Source organism: Monodelphis domestica, chromosome 1 (assembly GCF_027887165.1).
Source record: "Monodelphis domestica isolate mMonDom1 chromosome 1, mMonDom1.pri, whole genome shotgun sequence".
NCBI classification, from domain to species: Eukaryota; Metazoa; Chordata; class Mammalia; order Didelphimorphia; family Didelphidae; genus Monodelphis; species Monodelphis domestica.
Genome location: NC_077227.1, coordinates 207,209,051 through 207,235,699, shown reverse-complemented (window position 1 = coordinate 207,235,699; position 26,649 = coordinate 207,209,051). Strand labels below are relative to the sequence as shown.

The 26,649-nt window shown below is 43.3% G+C and overlaps 1 protein-coding gene across 10 annotated transcripts in view; it reads left to right on the top strand.

Annotated features, from left to right (window-relative positions):
- Nucleotides 1–26,649, top strand: part of PPIP5K1 (diphosphoinositol pentakisphosphate kinase 1) — a 39,591-nt gene continuing 12,942 nt past the window's right edge. Inside the window, exons 1-30 of one of the 10 annotated variants that reach the window (XM_056810352.1) lie at nt 1–140; nt 4,002–4,176; nt 5,112–5,307; nt 5,659–5,749; nt 5,964–6,049; nt 6,319–6,473; nt 6,621–6,722; nt 7,331–7,492; nt 7,642–7,763; nt 7,918–8,019; nt 8,253–8,339; nt 8,453–8,528; nt 8,670–8,779; nt 8,879–8,961; nt 9,182–9,313; nt 9,496–9,617; nt 9,920–10,102; nt 10,577–10,718; nt 10,928–11,151; nt 11,482–11,609; nt 11,766–11,880; nt 12,067–12,174; nt 12,739–12,855; nt 12,982–13,146; nt 17,029–17,119; nt 19,702–19,827; nt 20,458–20,520; nt 24,079–24,261; nt 25,889–26,020; nt 26,294–26,407. In XM_056810352.1, coding sequence (XP_056666330.1) covers nt 4,030–4,176; nt 5,112–5,307; nt 5,659–5,749; nt 5,964–6,049; nt 6,319–6,473; nt 6,621–6,722; nt 7,331–7,492; nt 7,642–7,763; nt 7,918–8,019; nt 8,253–8,339; nt 8,453–8,528; nt 8,670–8,779; nt 8,879–8,961; nt 9,182–9,313; nt 9,496–9,617; nt 9,920–10,102; nt 10,577–10,718; nt 10,928–11,151; nt 11,482–11,609; nt 11,766–11,880; nt 12,067–12,174; nt 12,739–12,855; nt 12,982–13,146; nt 17,029–17,119; nt 19,702–19,827; nt 20,458–20,520; nt 24,079–24,261; nt 25,889–26,020; nt 26,294–26,407 — 3,664 coding nt within the window. In that variant the 5' untranslated portion in view covers nt 1–140; nt 4,002–4,029. Of the gene's footprint in view, nt 141–622; nt 4,177–5,111; nt 5,308–5,658; nt 5,750–5,963; nt 6,050–6,318; nt 6,474–6,620; nt 6,723–7,330; nt 7,493–7,641; nt 7,764–7,917; nt 8,020–8,252; nt 8,340–8,452; nt 8,529–8,669; nt 8,780–8,878; nt 8,962–9,181; nt 9,314–9,495; nt 9,618–9,919; nt 10,103–10,576; nt 10,719–10,927; nt 11,152–11,481; nt 11,610–11,765; nt 11,881–12,066; nt 12,175–12,738; nt 12,856–12,981; nt 13,147–17,028; nt 17,120–19,701; nt 19,828–20,457; nt 20,521–24,078; nt 24,262–25,888; nt 26,021–26,293; nt 26,408–26,649 lie in introns of those variants that run through there. The other 9 variants (XM_056810354.1, XM_056810353.1, XM_007472440.3 and 6 more) reach the window with 9 other exon arrangements.

Below are 26,649 nucleotides of genomic sequence, written 5' to 3'. Positions count from 1 at the left end.
CGGCCAACGCAGCCTGACGCTCGATCCAGAGCGCGCCCGCCTCTGATTGGCGGCGCGGGGGAGGGGAAGTCGCGTATTGATTGGGTCCCTGTCAGGTGCCCGCTGCCGGCAGGTTCGGCTGCGCCGGCGGAGAGAGGCGGGTGAGTGAAGGCCCGGGCAATGGGGGAGTGGCTGGGGGCTGGGGTCGGGGGCGGTGTTTGAGGGGGTCGTAAGCCCGGGGCTGTCTGGGCTGGGGGGGGGGGGTCATAGTGCGTAGGTGCAAACTCCGGGGTTGGAAAAGGGCCCCTTGGAGACCCTTCCATATCAGCGTAGGCTGTATGACCCGGGCGGGGGGAGGGGGGGCATTCAATGTCGGGGGCAGTGGGGGAGGGGGGAGCTATCCGGAGGGGGTGAATCGGCAGGGGGCGGGGTCGTCCGAGGGTCATTGTCAGTGGTCTATATGGAGCCCGGAGGGAACAAATCTTGGCTTGTTCTCTGAAACCCGGAGAGAGTAAATCGCGGGGCGAGTGAGGAGGAAAAGTGTGTGTGTGTGTGTGTGTGTGTGTGTGGGTGAGTGTGTGGAGCCTTCTGGAGGCAGGCAGGATCTGGGGAAGGTTAGTGTTGGGAAGGGGGTGTGGGGGGGAAACCCTCTTTGGGTGAAAAGAATGTTAGAAGACGTGGGAAGCTTCTTGTTTTGGAGGCGGGGAGAATTCTGCCTAGAACCTAAACTCGTTCTCCTTCCCATCCGCTAAAAACCCCATGAAATGATTTAACTAGAAACTGTTGCATGCAAGCCCTAAATTCCAATTAGAGGGTTCCCGAAATGCTTTTGAGTCAGGGCCGTGAAAAGGCTTTTGGGGGCCTTAGACAAGATTTTTAGAAATATTGATTCCCACATTTGACTATTCCCGCTCCCCCCCCCCCTTTTACTTTACCCCAATACCCTTGGGGCTTCCACTCGACTACTTTTAATCCCCCACCTTTTCTCACGACCTTCCTTCCTCCTATCACTGTTTCCTTCCCCTGTACTCCCTTTTCTTCTCCAATCCTCTTTCCTCTACCTCCCTCTTTCAATGGGAGGCTTTGAACCTTCATTGTAGCAATGCAGCTTATCACAAAATAAATACTTATGTACCACGGAGAGTGGAATTTTCTTGCAAAAAACCCCCTGCATTATAAAAATCAATAATAAAAAGTACCCTTCGTGGTGACTCTCAATAAATTTATAACTTGGCTATCCATAATCCCAATTCTGCTTTCATCTCAAGAGTTTTTCCTGCCGCACTCCCCCTCTCCCCAACCTCAATTCCCAAACCTAGGCTTCCTTTAAAGAAAGTCTACCTTTTTTTTCCCTCTTGTTGATTCAGTCTAAAGTGAGCGAGGCTGCCCTTTAGCCTAGAGCTGAGGTTCTTTTCTTTGTTACTATCTTATATTGGGGGGAGGAGGAGGGAGAGAATGGAAGGGTCGTGGGAGGGCCTTGGCTGGGATATACTGAACTCAGCTTCTTGAAAAGATACATAGAAGTAAATCTTGCTGTAATCAAAGTATAATGTCTGTTCTCTCACACAAACCTCCTTCATAACAAGCCCAGGCTTATCATTGCTATGGACACTTTTATATTCTTCCCTCCTTGAAATTCCCAAAGGCAGGGGCTCTTAACCTTTTTTTGTGTCAGACACCTTTTTGGCAGTCTGGTGAAACCTATGGACCCCTTCTCAGACTAAAGTTTTCTTTCCTACAAACATATTTGAAGTATGCTAAACTTAAGTTAGATATTAGTGAAAGTTAAAATGTCATTTTTCCCATTCAAATTTTTGTACCTCCTGAAACCTGTCTTTGAACCTTGGTTTAAGAATCTTTTTTCTGGGTCAGCTAGGTGGCTCAGTGGATAGTGAGTCAGGTCTGGAGACAGGAGGTCCTGGGTTCAAATGTGGCCTCTAACATTCCCTGTGTAATCCCAATTACCTAGCCCTTACCATGCTTCTGCTTTGGAACTGATACTTAGTATCAATTCTAAGACAGAAGGTAAGGATCAAAAAAATAAAATCCTTTCTCTAAGATTTCAAATCACTAGCCTATGGTAGTTCTTTTCTGATCTCAAAAAGTAATCTTCCTTAATTAACAAGATTCCATCAGTCACTAACCTGGACTTATCTTGTTTACTTTTGATTGGATCTTAAATAAGGGCATCTTGCTCTTCACAAATACATTTGAGACCATAAGGAGTCCTCTGCTTTGCCTACTCAAGGCCCTCTGCCCTCCTTAACTTAGCTGCCCTCCTTTAATCATAGTTATAAAAAAGAAGAAAAAAATTTCTTTCTTTAAGTAAACCCTGACATAATCAATGTATATGCTTATTCCCTCACACAAGCCTTATTAATAACAAGCCCGGGCTTATTGATATTTTTGGAGCTTCTTCTAAGTACTTTAACCCACCACCATGTGTGGATTGAAATGTGAGGTCAAGGAGGTAACTGTTAAGAATTTAGAGCAAAACCAGAAGGGACTCCATGGGTGGAAGTACACAGGATCAGAAGAATCCTAAACATTAGAGCAAGTTCTGCTGCAGAGAAAGAACAGAGAGGCCTGAAAAAAATCTAAGCTGCTTAAACTCAGAACTGTACAGAGACTTGGGAATACTTATAAGGCATGAAAATCAGGCCAGGTCACTGAGTCCAGAATAATAACAAAATTATGTAGACATAGAGGCAGTCTACAAGACACATAGAAGGCAATGGAAAAATATTTTTAAGGTCTAGGAAAGGTCCAAGGAAAATGCAGTTCCTTGGATAATGATTGGGGATAGGAAAAGGAGGTAGAAGACTGAAAAGATAGAGGTCTATGTGGGAACAAGTCAATTATAATTGCATAATTATAGAAAAAACAGCACCTGTAGTGGGAAGGTATGAAATCAAAACAAATGACTGAAGAATGTTTTAGGAAGTTGGATGAATTTAAATATATAACTTCCCAAGGTAAACACATATAGCATTTTTCAGTGCCCTTTATTTATAACAATCCAGTGGGTAGGGAGTACAAGTAGGAGAATCCCCACTTTGCAACTGAAACTGAGGCTCAGATAAAGTAAGTGGCTTGCTTAGGGTTACATTAAAAGATGACAGAGCTTTGATTTGAAACCAGGACACCCTAAGCCCAATATTCTTTCCATAATACCATTTTGAAAGACTTTCAGCTGTTGTTTCTGAGAACTTTTGTAGGCTATTGTTCAAGGCAGAATCTTCTGCAGTGACACCTGAAGCTTAGGATCCCTGATGAAATAAATAGAGGGGAGAGGAGACTTAGCACTCAGTCTGATAGTATATTGGTAAAAATGTGATTGCCCATAGACAATCTCCTTTATAGTTTTATAACTCATATTGACATTTAGACTTTTGTACATTTCTTCAAATTGGAAAAACTATGGTTAGATGGTAGATAGGATGTGAAAGGCTTTGGGGCAGTTGACACTGCGCTGGGTGGAAGTGGGGATAATGATCTCAGGCAATGACAACTGGTTTTATTCAGCTTTTGTAAAGATTCCTAAACTTAGCACTGGAGGATAGGAGAGGAGGACTAGGAAAGTTCTATATTGAGTTCTAAGTCTAGAATGTCACTGTCATCCCTGCTTCAGCAGGGAACACACCCCTACCCTCACCCATAACCCTTCTTATGAGTTGCTGTTTCTCCTATATGTCTACTGAAGATTCTTTCTCTCTGGAAGAATTGAAGAAAGGTCAGCAATATGAGGGTTATAACTCCCTGACTTTGGAAGTAGTTTCATTTCCAGGATAACCTTTGGCTATTCCCTTTTGTCTACCCTTTGACCTTTAATTATCTCAGTTTCTTTCACCTGGTCTCTTCTTTCTTTCCTACTTCTCATCACTTTGTACATATTGATGCTGTAGTCTCAGGATAAGCTCCTCAGTCTTGTTTCCCTGCTTCCCCTAGTGCCCCGCAATTACCTGTCTAGTATCCTTGTCTTTTATCCATCATGGGGGCTGATGAAATGCTATCTCCTGCAGATCGGGATGAGTGGGTCCCCTGGTGGGAATGTGGTCTCTGACGGCCAGTGAGATCGAAAGTGCCACGCCCCGCTTCTTTGTGGGAGCTGGGGATGAGGGGCTGGGTATCCAGGGAGCAGGCATGAGTATGGAAGAGAGTGAAAGTGAGCTCCTTGAGGATGAAGAAGATGAAGTGGTAAGTACATGAAGAATAAAGAGGTGTAATGTTGGAGCCATTATTACTAAGGGTAGCATTCAGTGATGACTCTATCCTACCTGCCTTATATTGGCACCTGGCTCTTTTCCTGATTCAAGAGATGGCAGAGTAATAAAACAAACTCTTGGTATTCCTTCCACATTGTGGCTATATCACAGACAGCATAAGGAATTAAATGAAAGTTTTGCAGAAGCCACAGATGATATGTGAAAGTCAGCAGACAACACAGAAAAAGTTTAGAAACTTCAAAATGTATAAAGTATTTGTATAGTATTGTATCTTTTAATACCATTAATATACATTATTTTTTCAAGTTAAAATAAGTAAAAAGTTAAAGTTTGTGAAAAAAAAAACACACACACAAACCCCAGCAGTCAACATACAAAGGCTAGAAATGTAGAGCTACCTTAAAAAGTTTAGTAACTCATAAATGCATACAAGGTACTGTAAATACCTCATAATAAAAAAATAAAATATTTAGACCTCTTTGGTACAAAGGGAGAGCCAAAAATTTTTATATGGATTTTCTAGATCATTGGAACACCACACCCTTAACCCCTATGGTGTGAAAGGGATAACTTGTACTTTATTTGTAGGGCCTCTGCTCTAAAGGACTCTATTAGAACCTAGGAGTTTCCAGGTATCTGAGTAACCTCATACCAGGTCACTGAAATACCCTGCTGTGCTTCTATGGAGAAGACAATATTCTATGGACAGCAAAAGTCCCTAAATTTGTCTAGGAGTGGGAAGAAGATATACCGCTATGAATAGGTACACTGGTACCTAGGTTTGACCATGTCCTGTAGCTTATATATGGAGGAATCCAATGTTCTGGCAAAAGGGGAGGTTTTGTATTCCTAGAAAGTCCTTCTACCTTGTATGGAAGGTTTCTGACAACATCTTCTACACTATAGCCCCTCGAGAGGCAGATCATTGTTGGCATTTGTGCCATGACCAAGAAGTCCAAGTCCAAGCCAATGACCCAGATCCTAGAACGACTATGCCGCTTTGACTACCTAACTGTGATTATTCTGGGTGAGGATGTTATCCTCAATGAGCCTGTGGAGAATTGGCCACCTTGCCATTGTCTCATCTCTTTCCACTCCAAAGGTGAGGGTCTTGGGGAGAAAAAGTGTAGATTGTGATTGGGAGTTGTAGGGGTTAAGAGCTGAGAGAATTGGCCCTTCATTGTTTTAACTCATTGGGAAAGTGACAGTGAATGGATGTCCTTCTGACACATTTGAAAAAAAAATGCCATCTTTGGATGGGTTGCTACACACTCCAGATCTTGGGACAGTTCCACAGCTTCTAGAACCATCAGAAGATTTGGGCCCTAGAAATAATTCTAAAGGATCTTTTGGATCTTGGGAAATAAGTCTGGGTTAGTAATGGAGGGGTTGAGTGGAAACTGGCATTCTAATTTTTATAATGTTTGAGCCTCTGCCTCTGCCTTTCTGCTAGGCTTCCCTCTGGACAAAGCAGTTGCTTATGCGAAGCTCCGAAATCCCTTCCTCATCAATGATCTGACTATGCAGTATTATATCCAGGACAGGTATGGCTTCCTACTGTCTAGTCAGATATATGGGTCTGGGCTTTCCATGTTGTTACCCACAGACTTAGCCTCCAGTGTTTGGGGAACCTATTTGAGGGAAGAAGAGAAACAAAATTTTCTTCTCTCTCACATGGTGCCCCAGTAGTATCATTCCTTCCCCCTGCTCCCCTCCTTCCACTCATGCTTCCTCTTGCTAATAGTTTTGGGGTTTCAGGCGGGAAGTATACCGAATCCTGCAAGAGGAAGGCATTGATCTGCCTCGATATGCTGTGCTTAATCGTGACCCTGCCCGACCAGAGGGTAAGTATTTTTTTTTGCCCAGTCCTCTGGGCTTCAACCTAGCTCAATGCCTTTCAGACTTTCTGCTATTAACCAGCTAATTAGAATTTTGGTTGTTGTATATATGTATATATGGGATGGTCAGGGGTCTTGGGATAGGGCCTCTGGGTGGTTCCTAGGAAAAAAGGCTTGTTGTTTTGAAGACTGTAGAGATTGAGGCGCTGGGGGATTTGAATGGTAGAGGAGGTGTATCTAAGGCCCACCAAGACTGACCGTATTCTACCTCTCAGAGTGCAACCTGATAGAGGGTGAGGACCAGGTGGAGGTGAATGGAGCTGTGTTTCCCAAACCATTTGTGGAGAAGCCAGTGAGTGCTGAGGATCACAACGTCTACATCTACTATCCCAGCACAGCTGGTGGGGGGAGCCAGCGCCTCTTTCGTAAGGTGTGGGGGCAGTTAGGGATATGGGGAGGGGCAGAGAGATGGAAGGATAGGGATGGAATTGTGGGCTAAAAGCTGAAGGATTCAGGAAAAAAATGACATGGGGGTGAAATGGACCCACGTGGTTTTTTTTATCTTCTTCCTTTCCAGATTGGCAGCCGAAGCAGTGTATATTCCCCTGAAAGCAGTGTCCGAAAGACTGGATCTTACATCTATGAGGAATTCATGCCCACAGATGGCACTGATGTCAAGGTTGCTGGGGAGGGAAGGGGTGTGGGTATACAACTTACACAAATCATACCATTTTGGCAGTAGAAGGGACCTCAGAGGCCATGTAGTCCAATCCTCTTATTTTAGAGATACATTTTCTTCCCTTTATATATGAGGAATATGAGGCTCTGAATACTAAATGATTACCCAAAGTCACACAGTTAAGATGTTATGGAGGGGGTGGAGGAATTAGGAATCTAAGGATAGGACATACAAGATAGAAACAGGTTGGGTTTAATAATGTACTGAAATTGCAAGGTAAGGAGTGATGATATTAGGTTTAAGGCATTTGTAAAATAGGGATATGAAGACATTTGATATACCACAGTGGGGTTATTTTTTAAAATAGAAAATGGATGATAATATTGGGGTCCTAGCAAAGCTTTCTTATACTTAAGCTTTTATAGCATTAGTTGAATGAATGTTGATTTTTGTAGGCTCAGGATCTTTATTCTGAGCCTAAACATAATGTTGATAGTTCCCTCTTTTAAAATGAGTAATTTCCCATAATCTCTTCAAGTATGTATGTTATAATTGGCCTGAAGAAACTGTGCAATATGGATTTTCTTGGGAATCATATGTTTTCAAAGGTATATACAGTGGGGCCAGACTATGCCCATGCTGAAGCCCGAAAGTCTCCAGCTTTAGATGGAAAGGTGGAAAGGGACAGTGAAGGGAAGGAGATTCGATACCCAGTCATGCTGACTGCCATGGAGAAGCTAGTGGCCAGGAAAGTCTGTGTTGCTTTCAAGGTAAAGGAAGATCCAAGGTGGTGGGATGGGGTTGGTGGTGAGTGGGATATATAGGATGAATGAGATGGAGAGGAAGGGGAAAAGGCGTGAGGAATTTGGAGAGAAATTATTCCTCCAACTTAGTATTTTCTTTCACTTTACTTTCTCAGCAAACAGTTTGTGGGTTTGACCTTCTCCGTGCCAATGGTCACTCCTTTGTCTGCGATGTCAATGGCTTCAGCTTTGTCAAGAATTCAATGAAATACTATGATGACTGTGCCAAGATCCTAGGGTATGAAAGACATTGTTTTGAGTGAGAGAAAGCCATAGTAAGGGTGGAGTTATCATTTTTCCTCCCCTTATTTAACAGAGACCTTTTTTTGCAGTTTTATCTTCTACCATTATGAGGAAGATTGTTGCATTACTTTTCTATGTCTTCTTTCTAGGAATACCATAATGCGGGAGCTTGCCCCCCAGTTTCAGATTCCATGGTCCATTCCCACAGAGGCTGAAGACATTCCCATTGTCCCTACCACATCTGGCACCATGTGAGAGAAAGAAAAAAACTGTAGCTATTTAACCACAGCAATATCTGGGTCTTGGGATTCCTAGGACTGACTGATAAGTACCTACTACCTCTCTGTAGACTGACAAGTAGATGCCTTTCAGGAAGTTTCCTTAGCTGCATCCCCATTCATAGTGGCACATAGAACCCTTTTCCCTCCCAAGCAGTTATGAAGAGTTATGCCTGAGGCTGCACCAACATATACTTTCTTTCCAGGATGGAACTCCGTTGTGTCATTGCCATCATCCGTCATGGGGATCGAACTCCCAAACAGAAAATGAAGATGGAAGTTACACACCCTAGGTAAGGGGAAGGTTCATATATTGAGTGAAAAGAAGGGAAGGGAGATAGAGGGAAATTGTTCCCATAGTCTTTGGCTCTCTCACTTAGGCTTTCCTTCACCCATATATTCCCAGGTTCTTTGCACTTTTTGAGAAACATGGTGGCTACAAAACTGGGAAGTTGAAACTGAAAAGGCCAGAGCAGCTGCAGGTAGGGGGGGGTAACCTGATTAAGGAGGACAGTCACTATAAGAAGAATGGATATGAGTCTGGGAAATATCTTAAGTGATCCTAAGATAGATGGGGTGACTGATCAACAGTTGTGAACACATCTTGTTATTCCCCCCCTCAGGAGGTGCTGGACATCACTCGGCTGTTGCTGGGAGAGCTGGAGAAGGACCCTAGTGGTGAGATTGAAGAGAAAAGAGGAAAACTGGAGCAGTTGAAGACTGTGTTGGAGATGTAAGGAGAGGGTTGAGAATGAGGGAGTCTGGTAAGGACTGTCAACCATGGAGACAGTGTCCTGGGTTTGGAATGGACAATGAATTCTGTTCCTGGCAGGTATGGTCATTTCTCAGGCATCAATAGGAAGGTACAGCTGACTTACTACCCCCATGGAACCAGAGTCTCTAATGAGGAACAAGGTGAGATATATAACCCACTCTAGCTTTCAGAAACTCTAGCCCTATAGATCCATACAGCACCGATTCTTTGCCCTACTACCTCTTCCTGCTTTCCTAGTTTTATCCCTTAGCCTCTTCCTCTTAGAATTGTTAAGACTAATATCCAAACCTTCATTCTGTATTATTTAGATGTTCCCAAAAGGTTACCTAGACCTAAAACATTACTTTCTTCTACCCTTAGATCCACAGCAGGAGACCCTGGCCCCGTCTCTGCTGCTGGTGTTGAAGTGGGGTGGGGAGCTGACTCCTGCTGGCCGGGTCCAGGCTGAGGAACTGGGACGAGCTTTCCGTTGCATGTATCCAGGGGGCCAGGGTGAGTGTGTTGAGGAGTAAACATATGATAGGTTTGGAATAAGATAAATATTATGTGAGTTTGGGGGATAAAGAAAAAAAAATCACTATGACAAGGAAAAGTTGAAGGGAGAAGGAATAAATGCCCTCTTCCCTGCCCTAGGATCCTGACCGATGTCTATTTGTGGTCCTCTTCACTCCCAGGGGACTATGCTGGCTTCCCTGGTTGTGGGCTTCTACGACTCCATAGCACTTACCGCCATGACCTCAAGATCTATGCTTCAGATGAGGGTCGTGTACAGATGACAGCTGCAGCCTTTGCCAAGGTGTCTACCCTAACCCCAAAGTCATGGACGTGGCAGTTGGAAAAACTGTTAATTTAGATGGAGGGTTAATGAAGTACAGGGTTTTGGGGTGCTCACCTCAGAAGTATAGGTTGGTGGCTGAATTGGACCTCTTTTTGCTTTTCTGGGAAGAGGAGGTGGGGGGTAGGATCATTCCTGCACTGGCCAAGCCAGCTCTGTGTCTTCTCCATAGCCATTAGACCCATTATACCCCTCTACCACTAGGGCTGCTGGCCTAAAGAGGGGATTAACAACTCTCCCACTCCCCATGGCTCCTGTTATAGGGATTACTGGCACTGGAGGGGGAGTTGACACCTATCCTGGTACAAATGGTGAAGAGTGCCAACATGAATGGGCTTTTGGACAGTGATGGTGACTCTTTGAGCAGCTGCCAACACCGTGTGAAAGCACGTCTACATCACATTCTACAACAGGATACACCCTTTGGCCCTGGAGACTATGAGCAGGTTTGAGTTTCCTTTTATCCTATCCTCCAAATATCCTGTTCCATAGCCCATTGATAATATCATCCACATCCCTTTCTAGTTATCACTCAGTAACTACATTAAGATGGTTAGGTGTCCTGTCCTGGTATTTGTGGAGTCCTAGGGTTTCCTCAAGGCACTGCTTCTCCCGCCAGTGGCCCTGAATGCCTCAGGATCTTGAGGTGGAACCATTCTGGTAGATTCAGATTATATTTGTTTTATAGGTTGGAACCAAGGCAGAGGACCTACATCTGCCTTGGTGTTACATGTAAGGAAATGTTCTAAATCTAGCTCTATAGATATCTATAGACATAAATAAGCTATTAGAATAGATCTCTACCAAAAAAATGTCCATTGAATGGAGCTAGCATGCACTTGCTTTGTGATTATCCAAATCCTGGGATTTGGTGAAAGTCCCTGAGCTTATCATACTCTTTCTGTATTTGTTTCCCTCAGCTGGCCCCTACAGGCAGTCTCTCCTTGCTCAACTCCATGGCCATAATTCAGAATCCTGTGGAGATATGTAACCAGGTATTTTCTCTGATTGAGAACCTCACATACCAGATCCGGGAACGACTGCAGGACCCCAAGTCAGCAGGTGGGTAAGAGCACTGCCATCTCCCTCCAGGATATTATCAAGGTTCTGTTGTCTCTTCCTGTGAGTGCCTGGGGCATTCTTATCTTTCTCCTTGGACCTTGCATGTTTGGAATCTGTTTCTCTTCAAGATAGTCATGATGACCCAAATCATAGTCCTTAGCTCATGTTAGGGCTCTTTGCATAATATGACTTTTCCCTGTTCACTTCAGACCTGCAGTTGTACCACAGCGAGACTCTGGAGTTGATGTTGCAGCGCTGGAGCAAGCTGGAACGTGACTTTCGGCAGAAAAGTGGACGCTTTGATATCAGCAAAATCCCTGACATCTATGATTGTGTCAAGTATGACGTGCAGCACAATGGGAGCCTGGGGCTCCAGGGGACAGCCGAATTGCTGAGACTCTCCAAAGCGCTGGCTGATGTGGTCATTCCTCAGGTTGGTTTTGGAAACGGTTCATGGCTAGAGTGGGGGGAGGAGGAGAGAAGAAGCATAGAGATAGAGTAGGATTGGTTGAAATACTACAGTCCTCTTCCAATGATGAACCACACTCTGTAAGTGCCCTTGGACTCTGAGTAAGACCTAAGGATTCTGGCCTGAGTAGAGAATTTGTGACATATGGAGTGGGAGTAATAATGGGTTTGAGGAAAGACCCAGAAACGATAAAAAGGCAGGAGGATAGTGTCAGACCTTGGGGGGAGTGGGAGTGGGCAGAGGCAAAAAGAATACAGACTCCCTTGAGTGCTTACTTAGCCTCTGGTTCTCTAGGAGTATGGTATCAGCCGGGAGGAGAAACTAGAGATTGCTGTGGGCTTTTGCCTCCCATTGCTGAGGAAGATTCAGCTTGACCTACAGCGAACCCATGAAGACGAGTCTGTCAACAAGCTTCATCCCCTGTGAGGGAGGGTTAAGGGGGTACTGAATGGGGGAGGGCATATAAAGGGTGCTTGGGGGAGATAAGCGCTTGGGGGAAGGTTAGAGGTGAAAGACGGAGACAATGGAGAGGTGGTATAATGAATACATACTTATGAATGACGAGGCAACTTTCTCAGGTACTCCAGAGGGGTGCTTTCCCCAGGCCGCCATGTCCGAACACGTCTCTACTTCACCAGCGAGAGCCATGTCCATTCCCTGCTCAGTGTCTTCCGTTATGGAGGGCTTCTTGATGTAAGGAACCTCTGACTCCACCTGTCCATCATCTTAAGAAGCTCCTTTCTTTTGGCCTCCTTGGTTTCCATGCAAGCCTTTCTTTGTGTTTTCTGGCCCTCCCCCATTCCAGCCTCAGCCCCATCCCTTTCCTTCTCTTTCCTCTCTCATATCAAACTCTGAGATGGCCTTTTTTATATTTGTTAGGAATCCCAGGATGCTCAGTGGCAGAGGGCTCTGGCTTATCTCAGTGCCATCTCAGAGCTCAACTACATGACTCAGATTGTTATCATGCTATATGAAGACAATACCCAGGTGAGGTGATGCCAAGGGAGGATCAGGAAAAGATCTACTCTTATTACCCCCAATCATTGCTCAGAGAAAGAAGTCCTTGAACATCCCCATGATCTGGGGACCACAATGTGGGAGATCATTTGGATTACAAAATACCACATGATCCCAAATAGTTTGCTTTCTGCTAAGTAGAGAATCACTTCTGGGAAAAGATAGTTCCAGAAGGAATGACTTAGAATCCAGCCACTAGACCTCTAGTTCTAGCACTGGGATGGGAGTAGAACAAGATCTAAATAAGATATCCTTCTCTATAAGCTTCATAAGTGTTTCTTTAAGTGGATAATGTAACAACCAAGTTCCTATGGGAGTAGAGAACTAACGATATTTCTATGTAGTCAAGTTACATGAACATTACAGGGTTGGGGGAAAGAAGGTTCCTTAACCCTAGAGTTTACAATAAAAGAGGCAAGACCCCAAAGCCTGAGAACTAGGAGCCTTTCTTCTTTGAACTTCTCGTGCACCATCATTACCCTGCTTCTTACCATCTCATCCTTTTACATCCTCTCATCTGTTGAATTTCCCTAGGATCCCTCATCAGAGGAGCGATTCCACGTGGAACTGCACTTCAGCCCTGGAGTGAAAGGTGTTGAAGAGGATGGTAGTGCCCCCACTGGCTGTGGCTTCCGTCCAGCCTCTTCTGAGGTGGGAAGAGTGCTGGAATCTGGTTCTCAGAATCTGGGAGACAGATATGCAAAGAGTTGGTGGCGGGAAAGTGAAGGGACTGGTTATAGAGAGGGAAGTCATCTCTTCTCTTTACATGTGATGCAGAATGAGGAAATACAGACAGACAAAGGCAGTATGGAAAACCTGTGCCGGAGTAGGGGTCGAGATGAACCAGACCGGGTATTGCAGACATCACCCCAGCCTCCTGAGATCCCTGGTCTTCCAAGAAGATCTCCACTCATCCGAAACCGTAAAGCTGGCTCTATGGAGGTAATGGGGAGAGAGAGGGGGAAAAGAATAGGGAAGGGACACATTGGATATTTTCCATGTCTTCTCAATCACTGCCTCTCCTATCCTCCCCTACCAAGTGATTTTTGGAGCTCTGAAGCAGTATCTACCTCTTACCCCATGTTACTAGAGTGTTCTTAGCCTCCTGTTCCCACAGAATGCCCCCTTGCCTCTAGAGTTTTTCCAGATCAACTAATTTGAAGTTAGAGAAATCCTAGTGAGGAAGGGCAAGAGAGGTGTTTTTGAAGAGGGTAGGAATTTTGAGATGCAAGATTGAGAAGACATCTGGGCAACAGGAGAAAAGGCCACTTCTTTAAAACTGAGAGGATAAAGCAGGGAAACTTTCCATTCCTATATGACATTCACAGCTTTGAAAATATATATAAATATACTCAATATCTATAGATAAACACAAATATTATTAAGACATATAAGAAAAATTATAATTGATTAAATATGAAAGTATAAACTTGTTATTTATAATTTGTTTTTAAAACATATATTTTAATTTTAACAAAATAGTAACATAATTTTCCTGTTTTCTTGTGCCTTCTAAACTTCTTTTCTGTTATTTATCCAGATTTTATTGCTACTTCTGTCACTACATAGTTGTAGTCAGGGTATATATTACTTTTTTAAGATCTGCTTTTTTCACTTTCAGTTACTACATATAAGTCTTTCAATATTTGTTTATATTTTTCATGTTTTTATTTTTTATGTTCTTATTTTTATTCATTTTTAAAAATTTTATGCCACATTTCCAAATGCCCCCTCTCCCTTTCTTCTTAATGAAAAATTTGTGTAGTGTCTATTGTTTGCCAGACTCTGTGTTAAGCATTTTTTACACATATTATCTCATTTTGATTTTTATAACTCTGTGAGATAGTTGCTATTATTATCCCTATTTTTCCTCAGATGAGGAAACTGAAGCAAACAAGTTAAGTGACTTGCTCCAAGGTACAGTGTCTGAAAACTGGATTTGAACTCAGATCTTACCAACACCATGCCCAGCACTATTCATTGTACTACCAGCTGGCCATTGTTGGTAGCAAAGATTTTTTAAAATAAAGAGAAAAAAAATCAGTCCAGAAAAAGTATATAACATACCGACCATGTCTGATAACATAATATGCATAATTTTGTACCCTTTGCAATGAAGGGATAAAGGTTCCTTTTCTAAACTCTTCTTGAAAGCCATTATAATATAATTTCATAGCATTCAGAGATTTTCATTGTGGGGTTGTCCTTTTTTAAAAAATTAAATATATTTATTTACTTAATTTAGAATAGTTTTCCATGGTTACATGATTCATATTTTTTCCCTCCCCTCTTCCCACGTCCTTCTCGTTAGCCAAGGAGCAATTCCACTGGGTTTTACATGTGTCATTGATTAAAACCTATATTCCCAATCATATCCACATCAAACTATGTGATCAAGCAGTTGTTTTTCTTCTGTGTTTCTACTCCCACAGTTTTTTCCCTGGATGTGGATAGTGTTCTTTCTCATAAGTCCCTCAGAATTGTTCAGGATCATTGCATTGCTGCTAGTAGAGAAGTTCATTATATTTGATTTTGCCACAGTGTATCTGTCTCTGTGTATAATGTTCTCTTGGTTCTGCTTCTTTCACTCTGCATCACTTCCTGGAGGTCATCCCAGTTCACATAGAATTTCTCCAGTTCATTATTCCTTTGGGCACAAATAGTATTCCATCACCAACAGATACTACCATTTGTTCAGCCATTCCCCAATCAAAGGGCATCTCCTCATTTTCCAATTTTTTGCTTCCACAAAGAGTGTGGCTATAAATATTTTTGTACAAGTCTTTTTCCTTATTTGGGGTTTCATTTTTATTTACATTGTTGTCATGGTGCATATTGTTTCTGCATACTTCACTTTTCATTAGCACATATAAGTCTTCCTTGCTTCTCTGAATTCTTGGTCTTTGTTATAGTTGTCATTTCTTATGGCATTATAGTATCTTCATATCTTATGCCACAGTTTATTTAGCCATTTCCTAATTAGAAATGGTCCCCCTACTCCATTTTTATATATTACAAATATCATTGTTCAGAATATTTTTGTACAGGCAGGTCTTTTTTTAATGTCAGTAACAGTTTTATGATAGAATCCTAATGATGGAGTCCTGAGGTCAAAAGGTATTGTAATGGGGAAATTTAGGGCTTCTGGGAAAGATTTATCTCGAACAAAATTTAAATCTTGGATTTGATGAAATACAGTATGAACTGTTTTATAGCTATATTATTTAATGCCATCCTGACCTGTGATTTTATTAATGAATGTAGACTGGTTTGGAAATTCTCTCTACTGATACAGGTCAGTCACTTATTTGCTATCTAGAGTTTTTGTTGCCTAGAACACTAAGAGGTTAAAGATGAATCTATAATTACATAGGTAGTATATGTCAGAGGGTCTCAGCCCACTTGTTCCTTACTCCAAAGCCTACTTTCTATCACTTGTTTTTACCATGCTGCTCATTTACTTAACAGAGAATCAAACCAGTTCAGAGCTCTACTGGCAGAGTAAAAGAATGTGTTTTCCCATAGCAGTACTAGCATTTAATTTTATCATATTTAACCATCTTTGCCAACTTGATAGGTGAAAGATGGTATCTCAGAATTGTTTGAATTTGTGTTTCTTTTATCATTAGAGAGTTTGAACATGTTCATTTGATTATTGATAATTTTACTTCCTTATTATGAGCCTATAGGGATCCTTCTGCCCTAACCCCAGTCCAACCTTTTGCCTAGGAAAGACCAATCCCTTCCTGGCCTACCCAGGCATGTTCTCGAATTTTGAAGGAAACCTATTTTCTCTGTTCTCTGGTTATATAACTTTGTCACTTAATCCTGTCACATTTTACTACTTGGATTTTACTTTTTATCCCTATTCATATGTCTATATTAGGGTATAGAACATGTGACTCTGATACCATCTGTATCTTAAGTAGTCTATCAATCCAATTCTAGCTTTGCTTTGCAGATGCTGGGAAGTTTAAGGGATGGCCTTTGTAGCCCTATGACTGGCTCTTTATCTAGTCTACTTGCAGGTCACAATCATGCAATACAGAGGCAGGCCAACCATTTCCCCATTTGGGGATAGTGCTGATGGAAGTCAAGAGACCTTTCCTTGGCTCCTCCTAGCCATTGACCTACAGTCCACCACCTACCTGGCATCCTGTGTATAGGTCCCTCTCGACACCTCTCTTGCTTTTCTCACTTTCTGACTCTAACATTTGGATCCTGGGAGCTTAGCATACCTCCTTGGGGAGTGGGGGGAGCAGGGCATGGTCCTCAGAAGAAATGATTGGTTATGGTCTACTTGAAAATCCATTTTTAATTTCTAAGTATAAGACAATGAGTGGAGCAGGGTTTAGACAAAGTGAGGAATGGCTGTAGGACAACTGAATTTCCTACTTTCCCTATGTAAGTAGAAATGAGAGAAAGGAGTCATCAATAGAAAAATGAGGGAGGAGTCATATAGACTATTTTCTGTTTATTACTGAACTATTCCTGCAAACCTTCTGAATCTTAGGAAGGAATGTATAGGAAACAGGGAGTTTTTCTCTCCTGGGATACTATAATAGAAAGAATGATTGTTTCTCTGCTGGAATGGAAGTAGTTGTGGAGCAAAGAAACACAAGTGGTTTCCATTAGGGAAGGGAGGCTGGGCAGCTCCTTTCTCTGCATACCTGTCTTTCTGTCACGTCTTCCCATTGATGACCTTTTTTATTTCAGCTCTTCTGATATTGACTCTTTGACTTTACAGGGATTCAGAGATTCAGAACCTGGCTTTTAGTTTTCTGACATGCAGAGAGATGGTGACATTTGATCCTTTTCCCACAGGTGTTATCTGAGACTTCATCTTCCCGACCTGGTAGTTACCGTCTATTCCAGTCTTCACGCCCCCCAACGGAAATGAAGCAAAGTGGCCTGGGTATGATTTCCCAAACTTTGTTCTTTAATGTTGGGTAGAGAGGTCTGCCCTATGACTGCAGCCATCCCTAACCCTGAGAATTGGGTATACTCAAGTTTTTTGTTGTCAACTGGGAATGGAACTGATTGGAAGTGTACTTTGATCTCAAGTGACCAGTTTCTATTTGTGAAAGATCACTCCTTTGATTCACATTCTCTTTCCCTTGGTTTCTGAGACCCTCTAGTCCAAACTGGACCTTAACAAAAGTAGGACACCTTGTGCCACCAGAATCATCAGTAAGAGACCTCTGAGCAAGAGTACCTGGAACCCTACAGTTATCCCATCTTTTCTTTGGAGAGCTAAGGCCATCTTCCTAAATCCTAATCCTGCTTTTTCTTTCCCACCTCCCATGCCATCTTCTTCCTCTCCTCTATTCCCTTCTTCTCTTTCCTAAAAGTAAAGGATGACTCCTAGATGAAATTGCAGTGGGGGTGGTACTTCTTTGATATGGAGATCTTCAGTAAGTGTGTGTGGGGGTATGAGCAAAGTAACCTTTGAATTTCTCTTAGAGATGCCCTAGGACTAAAGGATGCTTTGAAAGAATCTTAATATCTGGGAGATGGGGAAGAAGGAATGTCAGGCAGTGAAAGGGAGATGCCTAGCCACTCAGTATCTCTTGGGTCTCAGTATCAGGCCAGTAGCTTGAACTTGGTATCAGGAATACATATTTGGAATCTCTAACCTTGGATTAGAGTTTTTGCTACCAGTAGAGTAGGTTTGACTAATGGAGTAACAGACCTGGAAATGAAGCTAACTTATTTGGAGGAAGAGCAGAAATTGTTGAGATCAGAATCCATTTATCTTCTTAGGGCCTTCATCATAGGGACTATTTCAAGCATGAGGGATGCAAACAAATCATATCAGGGATATGATACTGACAAAGTTTTTTATTTCCTCCTGAGAACTATAACAGAATCTATCCTCTGAACTACTTTCTTTTATTCCTTGATCTAGGTAGACTTTTTACCCCTGTGATCCTGACCCCTTCCCCATAGATTCAAGGGAAACTCAAGGATTTCCCAACTGATCTGATATTATATATCCTGTAAAAACAAGTCAGGACTTTTGACAAAGTATAATAATGGGAGCTGCCAGTCATTGGATTTGGCCAGTTGCTTGAGTTTATCCTCTCACTAAAGTGGGACATAAAATCCATCCAGAGTAGAAGACGGGACCATCTAGGGATATCTTGTTTCCACTGTGGAACAGAAGTGGGTCTTAGGAGTAATGGCCCTTCTTGTTGTTTTTTTCCCCTTTGGAAATGATGTATCTGATGAACTTTCACCAAGGTCTTTCCTCTGTTTTTGGCATTAGGATTCTGAGGTTCACTCCTGAAGTTCTCCTTTAACAGAAAAGTATTTTAAAGGGAAAAGCTGGTTGAAAAGAAACATGAAGACCTAGGCTCTGCCACTTTTACCATTTTTATTCTCTGATCTTGGGAAATCAATTTCACCTTTTTGGCCTTAAGTGTTCTCATTTATAAAGTGAAATAGTTCGTCTGGATAATATCTAAGGTCCCTTCAGCTTTAAAGTCATATAATTCCTAGGGCTATATGTACATATGTGACTTTCAAGTATTGCTTTTAGGCAAAGATGGTTGTTGATTGATAGCCTTTTTTTTGTTGTTAGTAATCATATCTTTTATTTTTGCTATTATTTTTTCCTGTGTCCCACTGCCTAGAGTGATGCTCTTTGATAATAGGCATTCAATAGAGTGTTCTTTGTCTGGATCTCACTGTAGTGCCCTATAAGGTTGTTGTTTTTTTTTTTGAAGGAGAGAGGTAAGAGAAATGTGCCATTTTAAATGGATAGAGGGCTCTACACCATTTAAAGAAGTCAAACTTTCTTTTTGCTTATTGATGGAATTGAATTGACTGTTAGGAAACCTATACAAGTGAACCTGAGATTTCAAGGTCTTAGTTTTCTTATTTGAAAAAGAAAGATGCTGCATATGGCAATCTCTGAGGTTCAATACAGCTTTGAAATTATTTGAGTTCCATGATTCCTTTCTTGGAGAAAGTTTAAGGCCCTTATAGCATGGTTGGGGAGGCAGAGGAGGTGAAAGTTTATGAGGAGAATGGAAGGGAGCCATTAACTCTGGGATCTAATCTCTGGCTTCATCCAGAATTCTTCTCTGCCTCTAAGGGGAGGGGGGAAGGGGGCTCCAGCTCTGTTCTCAGGATTGGGAGCATCAAATAGGTATGGAGAATCAAGGAGAAGCTTTCTCTCCCTGGCATTTTAGGGAATCATTTGAAGGAGGACAATGCATAATTTATCCCTCCAAACAGCTTTTGACTCCCCTAAAATTACTAAACTGCATGGAATAGTAACTTTTCATCCTTGTCAAGGGCCTACACACAAGACCCTTCTCCTTCATTAACTTGCCAAGTATAGTAGTATGTGGCAAATAAAGGCTATGTATGTGTGTGGTATGGCAGCAATGAATGAATGGCCTTGCCCTTTCTAGTTTTTTGTTGTTGTTATTGTCAAGTGTATAGTAGTTGCAACTTTGTTTGGCTGCTAATATGCTTCCGGCTTTGCAGGCTCACAGTGCACGGGGCTGTTCAGCACTACGGTGCTGGGCGGCTCATCCAGTGCCCCGAATCTCCAGGACTACGCTCGCAGCCATGGCAAAAAACTCCCACCTGCCAGCCTGATGCACCGAGATGGTATGTGGGTTGGGGGCAGTAGTCCCTTTCCTTAGCCCACCTCATCTCCCCTTCATTTCCCTTCTGAGCCTGTGGCTTAGGAACCATTTAGTTTTCCAGAGGACATTGCAGCAACAGTAGCCTACTCTGTGGGTGAAAGAAGTACTCCCTTGCTAATATTAGATCCATTTCACTCCACATAGCTATCCAAGTGCACTCTGATCATTCTACTTCTACCTTGTACCCTTTCTTTCTTGTACTCTAGGCAATAGAGGTGGAAAATGAGTAGTGGGGGGGATGCAACAGTTATGGCTAGAACCTCAAAAGATCCAGCTGAGGTAGAAAAGCACCAGGTATGTAGAGAAACCTGGGGTAGGAACCAGTAGTCCCACTGGGACTTGGTTTCCTCATAAGAGCAGACCCAAGATGTGGATATATGGAGTAGAGTTAGGATAAGAATGAGATATGATTTCTCCTTGAGAGATTATATAAGGGGAAAGATTTTTGTAATGGTCTGAGAAGCATTTGTATGGTAGTTGGGAAAAGGTCAAGTTTGGGTATAGAGTACAAGAGGGTATGTTGCAGGTAGATTTTAGAGTAGGGGGAAGGGACAGATGCAGGCATAATCCCCATGATGTCTTCTCTCCTCAGAGTTCTTGTCTGTCCCGGCTGTAAAGCGATTTTCTGTGTCGTTTGCAAAGCATCCGACTAACGGTACGTTTGCTTCTGACTTGATGTCATTCCTCATCATACCACCTTCACTGACTCAGATACTTACATCTGACCCCTGGCACTGACCTCTTTCCTCTTTTCCTGTGCTATTGACACCTTGGCGTGTCCCTCACTGAGTCCCCTGCCTGAATATTCTCTTGTTCTGACCATGACCACTTTGGCTGTGTACATCTCATACTGGTCCTATCTTCTTGACTAGTCTCAGTCTTACCTTCCATTATCATCATCCTCATTGTCATCTTTGTCACCATCATCATTGAAACTCTGTTTAAGTCCCTTTCTCACAACATATCCAATCTGGGGCTTTGTACAAATATGAAAAATTATTCCCATCCTCAAGGAAAATACCATATGATGCCTAAACCCTATCACTGTTCTCCTCCCTTTCCGCTCATGTAACTTGGATCTTTTAATGTCTTTTACTCCCTTTTGTGTATAGGAGAAAAAACTAATTCATTCCTATTTGGAGACTGTCCCCCAGGCCCCCACTCATTCTCCACACCTTCAGTCCATGGGGTACAGAGTTTCTTCCCATCTTCTTACTCCTTACCATTGTATGTGTGCTGTGTGGTTCTTGTGCTCTTGCCATTTGCTTCATGTTGCTACTAACCTGGCATCTGGGCCTGGAAGGCAGAAACCCAGAGTGATTTGTGAGGGGTGTCTGTGGTAAGAGTCAGAAGAAAGGAAGTCTGGTGTCAAACTGGGAGGAGTAAAAAGAGCAGTATTATACCCTTAATTTATCTGCATCGATTCTATACAACCCAAGCTTACCCAGGGCATAACTTGGCCCAAAGAATCTGGAAATGGAGGGATTAAGTCAGAGTGTCCAAGGGAGTTGAAGAGCTAGGACTACAGGTCCCTGACCTGAAGCGCTTAGAGGACAATCCAAGGACTGTCAAACTGAGTTCTTTGTGGGATCCTGGATGGAGGAGGTTGGGAAGGGAGTGGCATCTCATCCTGGAGTGTAATCCTTTTAGGTATGCTTGTTTTTATCTTCTGGATCTTTGTTTAATGTAAATGTCATTTTTTTTAGCCACAATCTCTTTCTTTATAAGGGCTAAAGACCCCTCTAGAGGAATCAGGGTCAAGCCTGTTGTCTGGAGGGACCTCTTGATTCTGGACCCCTGCTTCCAGTCTAGTCCACCTCATTTGACAATATGACTCTAGACATAGGCAGGTTGGGATCTCCTTCTTGTTTTCTCTAGTCTCACCAACTACACTAGGCCTTACTGCCTTCTCTTTCTGGGTTGGAGAACCCATACTTACCCAGTCAGAACATGCTCTAGCCCCTTGATAATTTGTGGCAGAAGTTTTCCTAGAGTGCAGAGGCTAGGCCAGAATATGCAGCTGAGGAGAAGCTGAATTCTGAACTTTCTGAGGTCTTCTGAATCATGATCATCTCTAGAGCAAAACTTAGAGTCCACATTCCTGGAGTATGGAAACCTAAGGAACCCCATCTGCAGTTTGAAGCTTCAAAATCATAGGCAAAACAACTGTCCAAATCCAGAAAATAAAGTATAGTATCTTATGTTACTCTTCTTGAAAGCCTGAGGTGGCAGCCCTCCCACAGAGAAGGCAACAAGGTTGGAGAGAGTTCAAGGGCCACGCAGGAAAGGGCTGCTGACATGTTCTTTTCCATTTAATTGCCCACTCTGCCTGTCTCGTCAGAGTTCTTATGGCCTCAGCTAGTCTTCTTGCCTTTGAGCTTTTAAGTTATGGTAGCTGAGAAGATCTTAAGAATTTGATACCCATTAGCTAGCAATAAGGGAAGGCAGTTGGAGTAGACAGTCTAGTTTCTACTCCTGGCCTCCAGGACTTCCCTGAGGCTCTGGTAAGAAGACTATGCATGGCTGATAGCACAGCTGCAGCAGAAACACGTGTTTCTGTTGCTCAAGGCAGCACATTCAACACATATGTGTATACCTAGATAGATACCATCTATCACCTCATCAGAATTTCTGGCTTCAAAACAATGGCTGGAAAACTTAGATTTAGAGGGAAAGTATTTTCTTTCTTAATTAAATGTGAGGGTAGTACATGGCTCAGTTCTGCCTCTGATGATCCTAGTCCTAAATTCTTGGTCCCTTGTCAAAACAGGAAAATCATGTGAACACACCACAGGATTGGGGCAAACCTGACCATACATGTGGTCAATTATCAAAACAATATCTGAACGTATTTGAGGAAGCTGAGCTATCATGAAAGAGGAGACCAGGACTATGTGAAATGGTTACAAGCTGTTGTCAGTGTGTGAAGATAACTGGGATTTCTGGGGATGACCACAGTCATTGCTTTTCAGATCAGTCTCTAGAGCAAGACTGAGTCTGTGAATTCTGAATGTGAGCCACAAAACCCACTATATAGCATTACAAGCCTGAAGCTTCATGCTTGACTCTCACATTTGTTTTTTCATCTAACCCAACATAGTTCAGCCTCCCCTGCCATCTTTGCCCATAACTTCAGTCAGGGCCTCTAAACCTATGATCCCCTCCATGAATATGTCCCTTCTCTGATCCCTCTCCTTCCTTCTGGGCCCTTTCCTGTCTGTAGTCCTTTGCCGCCTCGTTATAGAGAACAGCAATCAACAGGAAGCAGTTCATCAAAAATAAGAATCAATGTTCAGCCAGTACATGAGTGGAATTAAATGGAAATTCTCCTACCCACCAGCTAAATGAAATGCAGTCAGACTTAATAGCTGGAGGAAGAAAAAATGAAAAATAGTCCAAAATCTGGCCCATGTAATGAATTCAGTACTGGCTGACTCTCTGTAGTAACTCCTGAAACTTCAAATCTGGCTTACTGGTTCCTGTTTGGGGGGATATGGTGGTTTGGAGTCATGATATTATGTAACCAGCAATACCAGTTGACCCTGATATTCTTATTCAGTGACTATTGAAACATGATGGGCTCTGTTCCATGGTTTGTCAGTGTTCCTATACCTGGCTTTTTGCCCAGTCTTCTGGACCTCACTGTGGTTCTCACAGAATGTGGCGTGGAGAGACCAGGCCTGAGCCCTTAAAAAAGTTCCAGCTCCAGCTTCAGTAACTTCATGATACTCATCACTGTCCTGTTCTTGGCCCTCTATGTACCCTTGGTCCTCTTTACCTCCATCTTATCCTCAAGAACCCCCTGGTCTTGGTAGCAGCCCTTTGCCAATGCTGCCCAGCAGAGATCAAGGCCAGGGGTGCTTGTGCCAAGATGCCATTGCCAGCTCATCCCTGCTGAGAATAAAGTCTGCAGTCATTTTTTTTTAAATTCACAGAGATGGGCCAAGGGAGGCTGGTGTGACAGGGACCTTAAGTCTTTGCTTTCTCCTCAGGCTTCATTTTGTGATGTCCAACCATGCCTTTTTTTCTGGCTGGAGAATATCTTGTGGCCACATCCATCCCACCTTCTCTTTTAGCCCATGTTTACCTGAGCTGAGTAGCCAACATACATTGGGGTCCCAACCCCACCTCCTTCTCAGCCAGTGCTCCCCTCACTCTCTCCCTCTTGTTTCTCTGTCTCTGTGCTTTCCTTTATGGCTCTGTCCTCCTGCAGAGTTGCTGGATGACCAGCACCCTGTGGTCCAGCTGCTGCGCAGTTTCTCCTCCGACTGCCCAGGGGGCTGGCCAGTCTCCCTGGATGCCACGCTGGCGCATCACCTGCACCAGTGCTCCTACCACCTTCGCCTCTTCCGGAACTGGCTGCGTTCAGGCCAGGATGATCCTGAGTGCCTCTACGGTACCCTCTCCACCCAGCTGGCTGCTTTGCTTGTTGCTGTCCTAGCAGGAGAGCCTGCCTATTTACCTATACCTTCCCTGAGGCTATATGATAGTGCATTGAGCAGCTTAGATGGCGATGGGTCAGGCTGTCTGGTAACTGTAACATTGGCTGCTCTTTTTCCCCCCTAACCCTGCTGCCTCTTCTGTCTTCTCTTTATTGGCCTTATTCCTAGAACTGATCTTCAGACTATTGTTCCCCAAATCTATTCAGCAATTTCTTTCCCTCTATTACCAGAATTCCTTCTCTCCTATCATCCTTTACTCTAGAAAAGAAAGAAACTCTCCTCTCTCTGATTCCTCACTGGAAAAAAAAAAAAGAAAATTCCCTTGAACCACTTGTTACCTTTATCTAAGGAGCTAAAGCACATTATCCAAGATCAGAGAGAGGGACACTACTGCTATTACTGCTGCACAGTAGGAAAAAAAAAATAAGGAGCCTCAGCGTTGTTGAAAAGTGCCTTCCTTGGTTTCCTTAGTAAAGCCTGGGATAAGGGCAGGGCCAGAAGCAGGAAGAAGGAAAGGGAGAGTTGCAAAGAGAAGATTGAGTCCTTTGAGATACAAAGTTGGTCCAGTTTATTGAACAGGAGATTGGAGTTGCAAGAGTTTTTTTGGCCTAGTCTCCTTCCTGTACCTCTAGGGATATATGGAGAATATATGAGAAGGACTATATTAAGTAGTTTTTCAGGGGTATGTTTGGTTTTCCAAGAGGGGAATTTTGCCCTTCACCAACCCTTAGGGTTAAAAATCACAAAAATAGTTTCGTTTTTGTTACTACCATGGGTGGTGGGTATGAAGACTGATGTTGAAATTATTGGGAATGGGGCAAGAAAGTGGTTTTCCTTGGAGGGAACCTGATCCATTCTTCTAATTGGGAAACTGAGTTTCATAGGACTGAAGCCTCCCAAAGGAGGGATTTTTGATGTGATGGAAATTAACCAAGGAAGAACTCTCACCCTCCAGCCTGCTCATGCATGTGGTTTTGCTGGGCTGAACTGTGTGTACTGCATGCTCTTTTCATCTTCTAAAGATTCCACCTCCTCTACCCACTTCTTGAACCTGCATGTTCCATTCCCCCCAACCTGCCCACCTCTATACACTCTTAAAGACCCTGAACATTACTCTCTATATAGTCCCATTGCCTTTTCAACTCTAGCATCCTCTACTTCCTCCCAATCCTGTGATCTATCCTCATGTCAGATCTTGCTCTACCCCTATTTTTTCTCCCAGAAGACTTTAGGAGTTGACTTCAGCAGAATTGCAGTAACTTCCTAAATTAGGCATATGTAGGTTTGGTTTTCCTGAGTAGGACAACTGTGGGTGTTTAGAGGCAAGTTTTTGGGGAGACTAGGCTGTCTGGGGGGACTGAAGGAAGAAAGGTAAGCTTTAAAAGGATCTGCAGAATTTCCTCTCCCAGTAATTTTGGAAATCTCACTTTTTCTAGGGGCTCAGGGGGATTAGCTTTTGAGAGATAGCTCACTATTCAGGTGCCTTAGGGACTCATTTCCCCAGCTTCCTTGAGGCCTGGTTAGGAGTCTTTTGCAGGAATTTTTATTAACTTTGTTTAATTCAAATCTTGCCTATGGCAGGATTTGAAGGTTGTTCCATGGTGCCCACCATCTATCCACTGGAGACTCTGCACAATGCCCTCTCCCTTCGCCAAGTGAATGAATTTCTGAGTTCGGTCTGCCAACGGCACACAGACGCCCAAGTATCTGCAGGTATGGAGATTTCCTCTGACTCTTCCTTCTCTTCATCAGAAGTATGATCTGAGCTGGAGGACCCCAGCAGGATAGGGCTGGGCAAAGCTAGGAAGGAACATCTGACCACACATAGGCCTCTATCAAGCCCCAGCATCTCTGGAAATGGTCCCTTCCTAGTTTTTTAACATGAGAGGGCTGAGAAGGGGTACAGCAGCTAAGACCTGTGAGGAAAGGCCGTGGACCCCCCACACTCAAACTCCCACTCATGTGTATTCTTTCTTCCCTCTCCAGCTCTGTTTGATTCCATGCACAGCAACCAGGCTCCTGGGGGCCCATTTGCTCCACCCCAGACCCTTCACTCACCCCCTTTGCAGCTCCGGCAGCGCTCTGAGAAGCCCCCATGGTGTGAGTGCTCTTGAGGGGAGGGAATAGGGGCACAGGGGATAGGGGGTGAAGGGATGGGAAAATAGATGAATGGGGAAGGGAGCAGGAGGGTTGTGGGATGACAGGCAGGTGGATGAAAGTTAGTAGAACTAGGAGGAAAATATCCCTATCCTCTATAACTAAGACTAGGAAGTTAGCATGTGAGGACATATCTTCTCTGTCTTTACCTCTGCCTTCTTGGCCCACCTTGGCCCAATCTTTCC